At 45.8% G+C, this 16,957-nt stretch overlaps 1 protein-coding gene across 1 annotated transcript in view; it reads left to right on the forward strand.

Moving 5' to 3' along the window:
* F5 (coagulation factor V) overlaps nucleotides 1-16,957 on the forward strand; it is a 582,702-nt gene that overhangs the window by 452,219 nt on the left and 113,526 nt on the right. The window contains exon 18 of the mRNA XM_085622982.1: nucleotides 7,126-7,242. Within this exon, the coding sequence (XP_085479108.1) occupies nucleotides 7,126-7,242 (117 nt within the window). The remainder of the gene's footprint in view (nucleotides 1-7,125; nucleotides 7,243-16,957) is intronic.

Raw genomic sequence — 16,957 nt, forward strand, 5'->3', positions numbered from 1 at the left:
TCCCATTCCCCGATTCGATGGCGGTGGTACTGAAGTCCGCCTGCCATCGTAGTCCGCCCCTAAGTTTGCATTTTATGAATATGATTCAGCGGGAAATAAATTGATGTTTGCAATTTAATTGACTTTGGTTGGCCTCTTATCTATGAGATTTCCCATTTGAATGTGCCTTTACAATATACATTTTCGGTTGTATGAATTGATTGCATACTACACTCTCCTACAGGTATTAATTTGAGTGTCATTAGGAGTGTCTGGGACCAATTGTTTTCTTAGGAATTGTTTTCTTTACTAGCCTTTGCAAAGGGCCCTAAACGTCACAACAACACAAGTCACATTACTTTTAGTAATTTGGGATCCGTTTGAGCTACAAAATTGTTTTGGAGGAAATCGTTAGATTATGCAGCAGATGATGTATTATGTGGCAAATATGATACAGCCATAGTTAAGTGGAAAACATTTTTCCACTTAATTTTGCCCCAACATTGTAATTGATCAATTTGTAAGTTCCCCAAACCCAAAAGTCGAGTTTGGGCACAATTTGCATTTTAAAAGCAGCCCTATAACACAGGGCTACTTTTAAACTGACCTCAGGCTTCAGCAGTGCACACATGCAAGCGCAGAAAGGGCTGCTGGCCTCTAAACTGCCATGCCTTATTACATGGGTACTCACAAACTTTCTCTCGGGGGCCAAATTTACAGTGTGGTTTCTGGCTGAGGGCCGCACCGGTGGGGGCGGGGCCAGTGGGGGAGGGGGCGGGGCTAGAGCAAAAAAAAAACTATGACCATGAGGTTGAACACAGGCCACTGCAGCAGACGCCTTCATCTACTGAGCCACCAGACCCGGTATGCACATCTATCTATCTATCTATCTATCTATCTATCTATCTATCTATCTATCTATCTATCTATCTATCTATCTATCTATCTATCTATCTCTCTGTCTCCCGCCCTATCTATCTATCTCTCTGTCGCCCGCCCTATCTATCTATCTATCTATCTATCTCTCTGTCTCCCGCCCTATCTATCTATCTATCTATCTATCTCTCTGTCTCCCGCCCTATCTATCTATCTATCTATCTATCTCTCTGTCTCCCGCCCTATCTATCTATCACTCTGTCTCCCGCTCTATCTATCTATCACTCTGTCTCCCGCTCTATCTATCTATCTATCTATCTATCTATCTATCTATCTATCTATCTATCTATCTATCTATCTATCTATCTATCTATCTATCTATCTATCTATCTATCTATCTATCTATCTCTCTGTCTCCCGCCCTATCTATCTATCTATCTATCTATCTATCTATCTATCTATCTATCTATCTATCTATCTATCTATCTATCTATCTATCTATCTATCTATCTATCTATCTATCTATCTATCACTCTGTCTCCCGCTCTATCTATCTATCTATCTATCTATCTATCTATCTATCTATCTATCTATCTATCTATCTATCTATCTATCTATCTATCTATCTATCTATCTATCTATCACTCTGTCTCCCGCCCTATCTATCTATCTATCTATCTATCTATCTATCTCTCTGTCTCCCGCCCTATCTATCTATCTATCTATCTATCTCTCTGTCTCCCGCCCTATCTATCTATCACTCTGTCTCCCGCTCTATCTATCTATCACTCTGTCTCCCGCTCTATCTATCTATCTATCTATCTATCTATCTATCTATCTATCTATCTATCTATCTATCTATCTATCTATCTATCTATCTCTCTGTCTCCCGCCCTATCTATCTATCTCTCTGTCTCCCGCCCTATCTATCTATCTATCTATCTATCTCTCTGTCTCCCGCCCTATCTATCTATCTCTCTGTCTCCCGCACTATCTATCTATCACTCTGTCTCCCGCCCTATCTATCTATCTATCTATCTATCTATCTATCTATCTATCTATCTATCTATCTATCTATCTATCTATCTATCTATCTATCTATCTATCTATCTATCTATCTATCTATCTATCTATCTATCTATCTATCTATCTATCTATCTATCTCTCTGTCTCCCGCCCTATCTATCTATCTATCTATCTATCTATCTATCTATCTATCTATCTATCTATCTATCTATCTATCTATCTATCTATCTATCTATCTATCTATCTATCACTCTGTCTCCCGCCCTATCTATCTATCTATCTATCTATCTATCTATCTATCTATCTATCTATCTATCTATCTATCTATCTATCTATCTATCTATCTATCTATCTATCTATCTATCTATCTATCTATCTATCTATCTATCTATCTATCTATCTATCTATCACTCTGTCTCCCTATCTATCTATCTATCTATCTATCTATCTATCTATCTATCTCTCTGTCTCCCGCCCTATCTATCTATCTATCTATCTATCACTCTGTCTCCCGCCCTATCTATCTATCTATCTATCTATCTATCTATCTATCTATCTATCTATCTCTCTGTCTCCCTATCTATCTATCTATCTATCTATCTATCTATCTATCTCTCTGTCTCCCGCCCTATCTATCTATCTATCTATCACTCTGTCTCCCGCCCTATCTATCTATCTATCTATCTATCTATCTATCTATCTATCTCTCTGTCTCCCGCCCTATCTATCTATCTATCTATCTATCTCTCTGTCTCCCGCCCTATCTATCTATCACTCTGTCTCCCGCTCTATCTATCTATCACTCTGTCTCCCGCTCTATCTATCTATCTATCTATCTATCTATCTATCTATCTATCTATCTATCTATCTATCTCTCTGTCTCCCGCCCTATCTATCTATCTCTCTGTCTCCCGCCCTATCTATCTATCTATCTATCTATCTCTCTGTCTCCCGCCCTATCTATCTATCTCTCTGTCTCCCGCACTATCTATCTATCACTCTGTCTCCCGCCCTATCTATCTATCTATCTATCTATCTATCTATCTATCTATCTATCTATCTATCTATCTATCTATCTATCTATCTATCTATCTATCTATCTATCTATCTATCTATCTATCTATCTATCTATCTATCACTCTGTCTCCCGCCCTATCTATCTATCTATCTATCTATCTATCTATCTATCTATCTATCTATCTATCTATCTATCTATCTATCTATCTATCACTCTGTCTCCCGCCCTATCTATCTATCTATCTATCTATCTATCTATCTATCTATCTATCTATCTATCTATCTATCTATCTATCTATCTATCTATCTATCTATCTATCTATCTATCTATCTATCTATCTATCTATCTATCTATCTATCTATCTATCTATCACTCTGTCTCCCTATCTATCTATCTATCTATCTATCTATCTATCTATCTATCTATCTATCTATCTATCTATCTATCACTCTGTCTCCCGCCCTATCTATCTATCTATCTATCTATCTATCTATCTATCTATCTATCTATCTATCTATCTATCTATCTATCTATCTATCTATCTATCTATCTATCTCTCACTCTGTCTCCCGCCCTCTCTATCTATCTATCTATCTATCTATCTATCTATCTATCTATCTCTCACTCTGTCTCCCGCCCTCTCTATCTATCTATCTATCTATCTATCTATCTCTCACTCTGTCTCCCGCCCTCTCTATCTATCTATCTATCTATCTCTCACTCTGTCTCCCGCCCTCTCTATCTATCTATCTATCTATCTATCTATCTATCTATCTATCTATCTATCTATCTATCTATCTATCTATCTATCTATCTATCTATCTATCTATCTATCTATCTATCTATCTATCTATCTATCTATCTATCTATCTATCTATCTATCTCTCACTCTGTCTCCCGCCCTCTCTATCTATCTATCTATCTATCTCTCACTCTGTCTCCCGCCCTCTCTATCTATCTATCTATCTATCTCTCACTCTGTCTCCCGCCCTCTCTATCTATCTATCTATCTATCTATCTATCTCTCACTCTGTCTCCCGCCCTCTCTATCTATCTATCTATCTATCTATCTCTCACTCTGTCTCCCGCCCTCTCTATCTATCTATCTATCTATCTCTCACTCTGTCTCCCGCCCTCTCTATCTATCTATCTATCTATCTATCTATCTATCTATCTATCTATCTATCTATCTCTCACTCTGTCTCCCGCCCTCTCTATCTATCTATCTATCTCTCACTCTGTCTCCCTCCCTCCCTCCTCCGTTCTCCCTCCCTCTGTCTCCCTCTCTGTCTCCCTGTCTTCCCCCCTCTCCCTGTCTTCCTCCTCTCCCTGTCTTCCTCCTCTCCCTGTCTTCCTCCTCTCCCTCTCTCTCTCTCCCTCTTCCTCCCTCTGTTGCACTCTGTCTTCCTCCCGCTGTCACCTCACCCCCTGCTCTCACTCCCTGCTGCCCTCCATCACCTCACCCTGCTGTCCTCTGTCACCTCACCCCGCGCTGAGACGGCTTCCAGGGAATGCACACGGCCGCCGCACCCAAGTACTTCACAGGTCTTTTAAAGACCATTCACTTGTTAATGAGACTTTGTTGTATTTCACCTCTTCTTAGCGCCCCTGCATCTCCACTCAATGAGAGGGGAGATGCAGGGGTGCTAAGAAGAGGTGAAATACAACAAAGCCTCATTAACAAGTAAATGGCCTTTAAAAGAATCGCCCGGCCTCACAGCTCCGCGCTGCTGTAACCGGCGGTGTTCGCTGACAAGCACAGGGCACAGGCACTGTCTGCAAGGTCCGCGGGCCGCCAAGGAAGGCTTGCCGGGCCGCCAACGGCCCGCGGGCCGTACTATGAGTACCCGTGCCTTATTATATTCTAGGGACTTAAAAGTAGTTCTAATCCCCCTGCTCTATTATGTGCTAGGGCCTTATAGGAGAGGTCATGCCAATCATAGGGGTACCCTAACCCATAGTGCACCCTAGTGTATGTAGGTGTTTTCACTGTATTTTTAAGTGCCTCTTTCAGAATAGCACTGGCTGTTTAGGCAGAGGCCAGGGTCAGTCAGTCAGGTACCACCAGTACCAGTCAGCAAAAAGTTGGGGAGTGCCTAGGGCGGCTTTGCAACACTAGAGAAACACAAACTCAGAATGTAAAACATAACACCATGGTTGGGGGGTTCTTTTCAATAATCAGAATTGATTTCTATCCTAATGAACCCATTTTCCAACATTAGGATAGGGAAAGACTGGGGAAAAATCAGAACGTTCTAATCTATACATTGAAGTTTTAATGCAGCTCTTTGATGACGGTTAATAGCTCACTGTTCAATGTTAGGATTTTAACTTATAAACTTCAAATACCAAAAGAATATCTCAGACAAAAGCAGTAACTCACTGACCTTTTGAATTAAAACTTTCACTAGACAAGCCTTCGATCTCTCTCAAAAAAAGAACATTAATCACCAAAGTTATCTTCACATTTTTATTGTTGCCTGAAAATTGCTGGAGACCAGGAATGCAGCAGCAGGTACTTTTCAAACCATAATGCACTTGCAAACACGACGTCCCCACCCTAAGTCAGCGGCCTTTGTTTGCTTTGTGCATTAAGGTGCAAGATTCATATATATGGTTTTTTTTTTACATTTGGTCTCATTACTATATGAATGTAAATAACAATAAAGCATGCATGCAAACTGTGACTACATGCCTGCTTTTCTCAATATTTCACTTCGAAAGTATGCAATTGTATTTGTTTAACGGGCGGTGATTTGTATAGGGTCACTGGAAAGTGCACAAGGTTGTCCCTGTCCCCCCCAGAATTTTAGTGTCTCCTACGCCCCAGCTGCAAGGGACAGCAGACCTCTGTCCCTGCATCGGCATTCCTAGAGAAGGACTTTGTTTAACTTGTCCATTTCCAATAATGAAACAAGTGCTGCTTTTTTTTAAGAATACGGAGGGAGAAGGCAGTGAGTGGTCCACTGAACCACTGCCAGTGCCCGCTCCCATGCCACACCAGCTCAGGAGTCAGGATATAATGAATGGTTTCCAACCCACAATTCAGCTCACAAACAATGCAGGTGTTTCAATATGGAGGGCCCGGATGGCTCTTTCATGCTCTTCCTAATTAATGAGTCACAAAGCCCCTTTTGCGAGGTGGAAAGACATTTATTTCTAACTCACAAATGGGTTTTTACTCTTTGCAAACCTCATGAGTGTGCGAAGTGCACGATTTGTGGCTACAGGAGAATTTGGGTCTGAGTGTTGTCATTCGTGCTAAAAAAACAGGCCTACTAATTTTGAAATAAAGGAAATGACACATTTTATGTGGGTATTGTTATCCTATGCTGCCACCTAGCGAAAAGTCACATCACTAAATTATACTTAGTAATGTATATAAAAAATACATGTGCTATACAAATCTAATTGTTCACATGTTGTTAATACTTGCGTTTCCATTAAATTATTCCTAAATAAACTGGACTAACCCCTCTTGCATTTTAATCTGAAGCGTTACCTGCTCGGGAAAAGAATAGAGCACATTTCGTTTTTTATGTAGAAAACACATGGTTTGCAGCATTTCTATAGAAAAAAGAGTAGAAATATCTTGTTATACATAGCACTGACTGAGTGCTGCGGGTAGATTATCTGCTCAGTGCGCGGACTGACAACAAGCTGAGGGTCAAGGATTCAGTCAGATGCTTAGGAGAAGAACAAGAAAAATGCATGTGACTAATCCAGCTCTGTAGTATCGCGAGATGCACTTTGTTTCGAGAACAAAAACATATCTGTTGGTGCTATTACCGGAATGATACTCATTTTGAACATAAAACGAGCCTGTTTTAAACCCTTCTGCGCCTCTTGCATCAAACCGGTGAGGTTCGCTGACAGTGCAGCGGTGGAGGTGGCGCAGGGGTCCGAGGCCTGACGGCCCCCAGTGCACTCCAATTGTAGCTTTGTTTTCACCACTAAACGAAGGGGACGGTTTTCCATCCTTTCTTTAGGGCTACGGGCCGGCATGCTTGCTACGCCACTCAGGCCGCTCACTGTACATTACCTGAAGAGCTTCAAGGCTATCACAACCCATATTCATCAAAATAAGTCACTTCATTGTCATCATGATTGGGTTAAGGACGGTCAATTCCAGCGGCTTCTGAGTTTGGGAATTGTCCTGGCATCATTGAATTCGGACCTAGTTCTTGTCCTTTGCTCATAGTTATTCTCTTCTTCTTCTCCTAAAGGTGCCTTTGCCTCTTTGAAAATGAGACCCTCAAAAGCTGGTACCTGGCTGTTGGATACAGAAGTAGGAGAATTTCAGCAAGCGGGGATGCAGGCATCATTCCTAATCATGGGCTCAGGTAAGGAATTGATGTGATTTAGGCAGTTCTATAAAATATTAAGTTGTCTAATTGAACACAAATGGTTCCTTTGCCATAAAAAAACCAGCAGCCATTGCTAAGGTGTAACCTAACTGTCTAAGCAGGAAATAAATACACTTTAAAATGTGAAATGTTTCCAGGGCCAACTAGGATCAGGAATGACAGCTTCTATGATATGTTCCGTGAGGGTCCAGGGCCCATTCTATGGGCAGGTCAAGGGCTGGAGCATCTGTTGCCATGATTGGCAGATGGAGGCACTGTGAGAAAGTGCCATCTTTCTTGCATGGTATGACCCCACTTTTTGCTGATTTGCTGAATGTACTTTGACTGAGTGTGCCTACAAGCATGTCTGCTTGCTGAGAGAGGGAAGGAGAAAGCCGAGCCGTGCAGGAGGAAATACTGGCAAAGAGGAGAATTGCAGTTTGAGAAACACCAAGAGAAAGCTAACAGCAGAGAGCACAGCAAGGCGTGACCCATGCTGCGAAGGAGTCCCCAGGCATCTCTGACCGGTTCCAGCTGAGAACTCCACCATTACTTTGTGAGAAAAGGATCAATGTGTTGTCTGGCAATCTGCTGTGAGGTTGAAAGACCAGTGCTGCTGATGTCGAGAAGAGGAGCCTCCTCACTAGACGGAAGCCCAGATTGGTGCAGAGGCTACAACTTCCAAATACACACTACTGCGGCCAATGAGTATTTGCCTGCACCCAGCCGGTGGGGCTGCAACTTCTAAAGATGAGTGCCACTTCGGGCACGAGTGGGAAGAGTACCGTATAGGGGTTCAACACTTTACTGAAGACCATAAATAGGTTTAAAACCTGTAATTGCAATTCAATCAATCAATCAATCAGGTTTTTTTTAGAGCGTGCTACTCACTCGTGAGGGTCTTAAGGCTCTGGGGGCGGGGGGAGAGGTTGCAGCTCTGGATCAGTCGAAGAGCCAGGTCTTGAGGCTCTTCCTGAAAGTGTGTAGAGGGGGGGGGGAGCGTCTGATGTTGACTGGGAGCTCGTTCCAGGTCTTTGCTGCGACGTAGGAAAAGGCTCTTTGACCTGCTCTAGTTCTGCGGATGCATGGGGTCTCTGCCAGAGCGAGGTCGGCAGGGCGGGGTTCTTTTTGGGTACATGGAAGGAGACTCTTTCGTTGAGGTATTTCGGTCTGATGTTGTGGACGGATTTGTATCCGTGGGTGAGTACCTTGAAGGTTACTCTCTTCTCGATGGGGAGCCAGTGGAGGTCTTGTAGGTGCTGGGTCATGTGCTCATGTCATGGGGTTCCGAGGACGAGTCTGGCTGCAGTGTCCTGGATAGTTTGGAGCTTGTGTAGCAGGGTTTTGTTGTTTCCGGCGTAGAGGCCGTTACCGTAGTCCAGTCTGCTGGTTATGAGTGCCTGGATGATGGTCTTTCTACAATCGGGGGGATCCACTTGAAGGTCTTATGGAGGATGCAGAGGGAGTTGAAGCAGGTGGAGGCGATGACGTTGATCTGGCGGGTCATGGTGAGGAAGGAGTCTAGAATGATGCAGAGGTTTTGGGCGTGGTCTGATTGAGTGGGTGGGTTTCCGAGGGCGGAGGGTCACCAGGTGTTGACCCATGCAGTGTAGGAGGGTTTAAGGAGGAGGACCTCTGTCTTCTCTGAGTTGAGCTTAAGGCAGCTGTTGTTCATCCTGGCTGTGACGTCTATCATTCCTTCCTGGAAACTGAGTCTGGTGTCTTCGGGGTTCTTCGTGAGGGAGAGGATCAGCTGGGTGTTGTCAGCGTAGGATACTATTCTGAGCCCATGCTGTCTAACGATGGCGGCGAGGGGGGCCATGTAGATGTTGAAGAGCGTGGGGCTGAGCGAGGATCCTTGGGGTACTCTGCAGATGATCTCTGTGGGTTCGGAGAGGAAGGGTGGGAGTCTGATCCTTTGGGTTCTGCCGGTGAGAAAGGAGCGGATCCAGTCGAGGGAGGTTCCCCCTATGCCGGCGTCGTGGAGTCTGGCGGCGAGAGTGCGGTGGGAGACGGTGTCAAAGGCTGCGGAGAAGTCTAGTAGGATGAGGGCTGCTGTGTGGCCCTGGTCGAGTAGCATGTGTATGTCATTGGTGGCGGCAAGGAGGGCGGTCTCAGTGCTGTGGTTGCTGCGGAATACAGACTGAGAGGAGTCGAGGAGGGCGTTCTCTTCGATGAAAGTGGTCAGCTGGGCATTGACGAATCTCTTGGTGACTTTGACTGCAAAGGGAAGGAGAGAGATGGGCCGGTAGTTTTTCAGGTCCATCAGGTCAGCCGAGGGTTTCTTGAGGAGGGGCTTGACCTCTGCCCGCTTACAGTCGTCGGGGAAGATGCCGGATTGAAAGGAGGTGTTAATGGTCCGGCATAGTTCGGGTGCTTTGGCGGCGGCGGCTCTGTGGTAGATGTGCAGCAGGCAGGGGTCCATGGGGGCTCCTGAGTGGGTGTTCTTCATGGTTGTGGCAGTGTCTTCGGTGGTAGCCGGTTTACAGGTGGTGATGGTGAGCTGGTTGTTGGTAGGGGAGAGGAGGGTGGTGTTTGGAGTCTGTGCGCTCAAGTGGGCCTTGATTTTCAGGTGGAAGTAGGAGCTGAGCTTGTTGCAGGGGTCCTGGGATGGAGTGACGTCCGTGGCTTCGCTGGGGTGTTTTGTGAACTGCTGTATGACGTTGAAGAGTTCTTTTGCGTTACTGGTGCTGGTGTGGCATTTGTTCTGGATAAAGGTCCTCTTGTTGGCTCTTATGCGCTGGTGGTATTCAGTCATGGCGTTCCTGTAGGTGTTCTGGTCTTCGGCGGTTTTCCTGTTCCTCCAGAGTTTCTCAAGGCATCTGCAGGAGCTCCTGGCTTCTCGGAGGTCAGTGGTGAACCAGGTAGCCTTCAGGGGGCGTTGACTGACGGGGTGGTGGAGGGGTGCGAGCTTGTCTGCGCAGCTGGTGATCCACCAGTGTAGTTCTTTGGCTGCAGAGTTGGTGTCGGTCATTGCGGAGGGGAGGTCGTGGAAGAGGGTGGTGTTGAGGTGTTCCTCTGTGACCTTGCTTCAGTTCCTTCATGGCGGGCGCAGGGCGGACTTGGGTGCGGTGGTGGTGTTGAAGGTGAAGTGTACACAGTGGTGGTCTGTCCAGAGGGGCTGCGTGGTGTGGCTGAAGTGGATCTTTGTCCCTCCTGCGAAAATGGGGTCGAAAATGTGTCCGGCCTTGTGGGTGGGGGTGGTGACGGCTGCTTTAGTCCGGGGTTGGCGAAGTTGTCCAGGAGGGTGGTGTAGTCGGGGTCGCTGCTTCTTATTGAACTGTGTAGTATTTCCTTTTGCTGTGAGATTAAAATACTCTTTTATCTAAAAGATTGGAACTGGGCTGGACAATACATTATTGTTTCAATTGGTTGACTGTTGAGTTCTGAGCTCTTGTCCCACCCATCAACACCCTGAGAAGCATTTGACCGCTTATCCTTGCCACCCTGACAGTCGAGTAGAGAATGGGTTGTAGTTGTCCCAGTTTTCAGAGCTAAAGTAGGATGGACCACAGGAGACCAATTGCAGACAAACTTAATAACCGCGGTTGGGTCCTCTAACCCCTATCTGCCCTTTGGCCCCCTCGAACTGGACCTAACACCACATCTTGCACTGTCATAATATTATGATGCATCAGACATCAGTCTGAGTTTCCAGAGGCTTCAGCGTTTCTGAGTGGCAGAAAAGAGGTGCTCATGCAGTCTACCGTGGCAAGCAGCACCTTTGTAAGACATGCTGATTCCTGCTTCATGCATTTCTTTTTCGATGTTTTTGTACCAAATTTCTATATTTTTCTTCTCCCTAACTTTGCCTGCCCCATTATACTTCTATGTGTGCATGTCCCAACTCCCCTGTTGTGCAGGATCGAGGGCATACATCTGCTGACTCTAAATAAACTGTCTACTAAAAACTTGTAGTCCAGGAATTCCTGGGGAGCAACTCCCTCACCTGGCATTTGCTGCTTTATTCAATAAAACATGGTAACAGCTACCGTCTGGAGTCCACAGAATAAAGGTCACATTACAAAACGATACTCACTATTGAGTATCTATTCTAGGACCCTCTACTCATTGTTGGCCTTGGAAACTCTCAATGCCCTATTTTTCATCTGTGAACACATTATCTTTGAATCACAGAAGCAGACAGATCTTTAGCACCCTATCCTGGCTATGGTTCAAATGTTTTGAAAGTAAAGTGTATGAAATCTCATTCCTGCTTGTTTCATCTCCACGTTCTCATCTGCAGTCCTTGCAATATGCAACAATGCTTTGTAGGAAAGGACTTTTTACTGAACTTCTTGTATTAAAAATATTTAAGTCTTTAACTGATTGAATGAATTGATGATCGAAAATGTGTTTGATTTATTCAAACATTTTTAAAAGGATTAAATCAAGGTACTTTCCAAAATAGGCAATTTGGAATTATAGCTTATCTTTTTTACTTTTATACTATTCCGATACTTATGTTCAAATCGTTTTAAAAGGGAAACATGTCGACTTACTCAAGTCCTAATTTCTTACTGTAAAAAATTGGGTTGACTGGAATGTAAGCCCTTGTCTAGCAGCAACCACAATTCTTGTCAGGGTAAGGCACAAGCAAACTTCATATTAACCTGTGCGCCCCACCTTGTTAACTTGGGACAGAGAAGTCAGGCTTAACCTAGAGGCAATCTGTAAAGTATTTGTGCAACACTTCAAACAGTAATAAAGTGAAAACACACCACAAAAGGAGCCCACAACAGATTTAGGAAAATAGAGTAGTTCCTAATAAATAAAAGAAGGCCAAAACGACAAAAATCTAATTTGTGAACCAGAGATATTGAATTTAAACGTTTTTAGGCAAAATAGCTGATTAAGGCACAAGGTCTGCCCGAACGAGTAAGCACAGATCAGCAACTGGGACCTTGTTAGGGCAGCTGAACCGAGTAAGTTAAATCCTGGTTGCGAAGCATTGCGTGGATCTGCATCAAAGATTTGCTGCGCATCAGAAGCGATACGTCAGTTCAGAAATGTGGCGAGGTTGCGGTGCGAGGTACTGTTGCTTCATCGTCGAGGATCCCGAAAGCAGTTCTTTCAATGCGAAGCCTGGCATAGGAGATGCAGCGTAGTTGGCGATCCATCGGTTACAAGGAGCTGCAAGGCTGTCATGCCGAGCCCGTCGTCATCGTCTCATCGTCGAGGCTGCCGTCAGTTCTATGCCTTTCTGAATTCAGTTTGACCCCTCTGTCTATACTCTCCCAAGCCACTGAGCTAACCCAGTGGGGACTCTTCCCCTCATCTGTGGGCCCCATCTGTGCAGCACCTGACCTTAACTTGCTAACAGATGAATCCCAGTAGGCAGACTGTACCACCATGGCCAACAAAGTGATATGGCCCATTCCACCCCTTGGGTCAGACATCTGTCCCCAACCCAAGGAAAGTTCTGCTCATATGGACAGTACCCACCATACGCCACTGACAGCTGGTTGTGTCAGGAGCCAGGCCCCAGGCCCCAGGCCATCCCCTGCTAGGTGGAGGCTCTAAGCTGGGATATTGGATAGGCCTCTCTTGCAGCATTGGGGCTAGCAAGGAGTTCCCAATGGGGTCCTAAGGTTTCTCTGACCTCTGACGTGTCTCAGAGTGGGGGAGAGTTGCCTCAGGTGCTTTTCACCCTACCTGCACTCTACCTCTCACCAGTTCATGGTGATATCCTGATACTGGCCAGTCAACCCAAGGTCTGTACCCTGAGGCTGAACAGGGGACAGGGGTGAGTCCTCCCTCACACTACCCTCCATCTTGGCTCCCATACCCTCTGCTGGCGAGTGGTACTCCCAGAAAACTGAACTGCCTGGGTGTCCTTGGCGGGCACCCCTCTCAGTTCTCCTGACACCATGGGGCAACTAATTTGCCAGAATGTAGTCGATAGGCATCTGTGGACTAACTTTGAACCTCCTCTGGGTCACCTCCCCACACCACACTAGGGATACCAGGACCATAGGGTGGAAATACTCCTACCGATGGGTCTAAGTCAACCTACACACCTATTCGGTGTACTGTTCTGGAGAAACTAGCTTTTTCATTATCCTGGTCTGACTAGCCCCAATGTCCCTCAGAGCAGTAACTGGGACCCCATTCACTTTGACCTGGTGAAAGTGACGACTCCCACACACAGGGATCACATGCTCACCCTCTGAGTCTATCTCTCAAATAAGGGAGATAATGGCATGGTTCATGACCTGCCCCTGGGGACTACTTACCCCTAGGGCCACATTTTCCAACCCTGTAGGGGTCCCATCAGTGAAGGGTTTCTTAGGGCAGAGTCCCCCTGCTTGTGTCCTAACTGGGAGCACTCAAAGCAGTAGGGTTGGAAATGGAGCGCCCTGGGCCACCGCCCACCAGAACCATCCCCCTGTTCTCAGATGAGGCTTGAGAATTCTTTCCACCCCCCTTACTCTGGGACTTGTCTTTAACGTCCCCCTCACTCTGTTGGGGGGAACCTGAACCACCCATCTTGGGGTCACTCCCAGGTACCTTCTTGGACACTCTGGTGCTGACCCAGAAGTCCGCCTACTCAGCAAGCTTCCTTGGATCAGTCAGCTTGATGTCAACCAGGTGCTGGTGCAGCTCTGGAAAACAAGTACTGAGCATTTACTCTCTCAAGATTAAGTTATACAGCTCAACATAATCATTAACCTTGTTGCCCTGCATCCACCCATTCATTGCCTTGCTGGCATAATCCAAGAAGTCCACCCAAGACTGATTCTGTATCTTCTGGCTGTCCTTAAACCTGATGCGGTATTTCTCTGGGGTGAGTCCAAACTTGGTGACAAGAATGGCTTTCATGGGGGCATATATGGTTTGGTCTTCTACTCCTAGTGTAAGTAGTGTGTCCCTCCCCACTGGAGGCATGTGTTTCCACAAGCCATCCACTCAGTACTCATCTGTAATCTTGTGTCTCTTTAGAAACATGTCATGTGCGGCAAGCCACTTGTTTATGTCCTCCCCTACCACATCTTTGGGCACCAGATCTTTGGGTGTGTGGACCTTCAGACACTTCAGGTATGCTGTCACCAATGCTGCTGGACCTCACCTGCCTGGCCTTGATGTCCAGCTCCTTCAGACTCAGTTTGTGAGCCAGTTACAACTTTTTATCCTCCAAGGCCCTTTCAGCCTTCTTTTCCTCCATTTTTTATTTGACCATTTGCAGCAGAAACTCCCTCTCTGCCCTCCTGTCCACCAGTTCCTCTGGGGACAGGCCATACGATGAGACACTGCTTCCTGCTCTGGCAGGGGGATCCAATTTCAGGGGTTGAGTCTTCCCCTAATTGCACAACTGCAGCTCGCCCATCGCATCTAGACTTTTCTACCAGGCTGTAAACCTCTGACCCCTTGACTCCTGCCTCCATAGTCAGATCAGGTTCAGGGGAAATAGCACTTTTCTTTTATGACAAAGACAGACTCTCAGATAAGGGCATCTTCTACAAAAAAATAATCACACATTTCCTCCCAGTGCACTGAGGACAATTGTGGACTTGTTCTATTCAAGACTGCCATTGTTTGCATGGCAGAATCGGACAGACAAAAACACCAGAGGGAACAGCGTTGGAGGTGCCTCCCTAAAAAGTGTAGCCTCTTTGACCTTAATCTGTTCGACATTGTGTCTGTGCAACAGTTTTCCTAACAAGGAGCAGGTGGTAGCTCCATCATCTTGAAAATCATGTTCACTTCACTTTTAAATAAGGCAGGGGAAGCAAGAGGTGGTCGGACCGGGCACTTGCAAGTTTTTGGTTGAGGTCCCTTTAACGCCAACCTCTAAATGAGAACTAATGAATGAATGAATGAATGAAATGAAATTTATAAACGCGCAACTAAGCCCGAAGGCATCAAGGCGCCTAACCAAAGAAAATCATAAAAGGCAAATCCAGAACTAAGGGTAGGCTTTAGCAAATAGCCACGTCTTGAGAGCCCTCCTAAAGGCTTGCTTTGAGGGAAGGGATTTGATCTCAGCCTGCAGAATATTCCACAGCTTTGAAGCCAAAGTTGAAAAAGCTCTGCCACCCCACTTGGCTCTACGAACACGGGGGACTGATAACAAGGATTTATTGGCAGAGCGCAGAGTTCTGGAAGGTGTATAAGGGGCCAACATGTCCCTTAGGCCTCCAGATCTGTTAGTAGCCAAAGCCCCATAGATCAAACATAGGGACTTAAAAGAAATCCTGGCCTCAATTGGAAGCCAGTGCATTGTCTTTCTAGCAGCCGAAGCAGAAGCCCACTTAGGTAGATCCAGTACAAACTTGGCGGCAGCATTCTGCACCATTTGAAGTCGCATTAACAGACCCTTGGTAATGCCTAAATATAAGGCATTACAGTAGTCAAGTCTTGAGCCTATTAATGCAATTACAATTTGCTTTCTGGCTTGAAGGGACAGATAATGTTTGATCTTCCGCAAGATGTTTAGTAAGCCCCAACATGTGGAGATAGTCCTCTTTACTTGCTGACCCATCCCCAGGGTAGGGTCAATCATGACTCCTAAGTTCCTGGCCAAGGTAGTGGGTGTCGGACACACGCCCAACGATATAGGCCACCATTCCGCCGACCAAATGTCCTCCTTTCCTCCGAACACCAGAATTTCTGTCTTTTCGCCATTAAGCTTCAATGAATTGCAAATCATCCATTGAGCAACTGCCTCCATACAGTGTCTAAAATTGGAGGCAGCGGAGATGACAGGTTGGGCGAGAGACATCAATATCTGCGTGTCGTCGGCATAGGAGACTACCTCCATCCCATAAGATCTAATAAGCCTGGCAAGTGGGGTCACATAGATGTTGAAAAGGGTCGGACTTAATGCCGACCCCTGAGGGACCCCACAATGCACAGGAAGGGATGGAGATAGGAACTCCCCCAGCTTAACTCTCTGTTCCCTCTGGCTGAGAAAAGAGGCCAGCAAACTAAGTGCGGGCCCCTCCACCCCTATCTCCCTCAGCCTAGATGTTAACACTGAGGGAGACAGGGTATCAAACGCAGCCGTGAGATCTAGCAGGATAAGGAGAGTGGTCTGGCCCTTATCTACTCTAGTGCGGATGTTGTCAAGCACAATGGTAAGGGCCGACTCCGTGCTATGCTCTCTCCGAAATCCATGCTGCGAGTGATCCAGAAGGCCAGAAGCTTCCAGAAAGGCTGCAAGATGCTGTTTTCCAGCCTCTTTGCAGGGGCTGGGAGCAGCGAAATGGGGCGGAAGTTTTTGAGAACCCCCGGGTCTAATGTGGGCTTTTTTAACAAAGGTTTAACCACCGCTCTTTTCCATTGTGAGGGGAAAGTCCCATCCCTCATTGCCCTGTTCATGATATCTAATAACGGAGGCAGAAGAATCTCCTAACATTGTTTAAGGAGTTTCAAGGGGCAAGGGTCTAGAGGAGACCCCGACCTAGTCTTGATCAGGAGGACTTCAAGTTCCTGAAGGGAAAGGGGTGGAAAGCTGGACAAACACCCTGAAAGCACCTCCTCGGGTGATATTAGCGATGAGACAGGTAAGCATGTAGAGGTAGATAGTGCCGACCTCTGAAGCTCTAGTGCCGAATATATGTCCACAATTTTAGATTGAAAAAATTGGGCAACATCATTGCAGAGCTGCTGTGAGCTGACAACGGGATCAATGATGTAAGCGTGTCTACGATCTTGAACAGCTCTTTCGGCGAAGAGAGTGAGGAGGTAAGAGAAGTAAAGTACTCTTGCT

Source organism: Triturus cristatus, chromosome 8 (assembly GCF_964204655.1).
Source record: "Triturus cristatus chromosome 8, aTriCri1.1, whole genome shotgun sequence".
Lineage (NCBI taxonomy): Eukaryota > Metazoa > Chordata > Amphibia > Caudata > Salamandridae > Triturus > Triturus cristatus.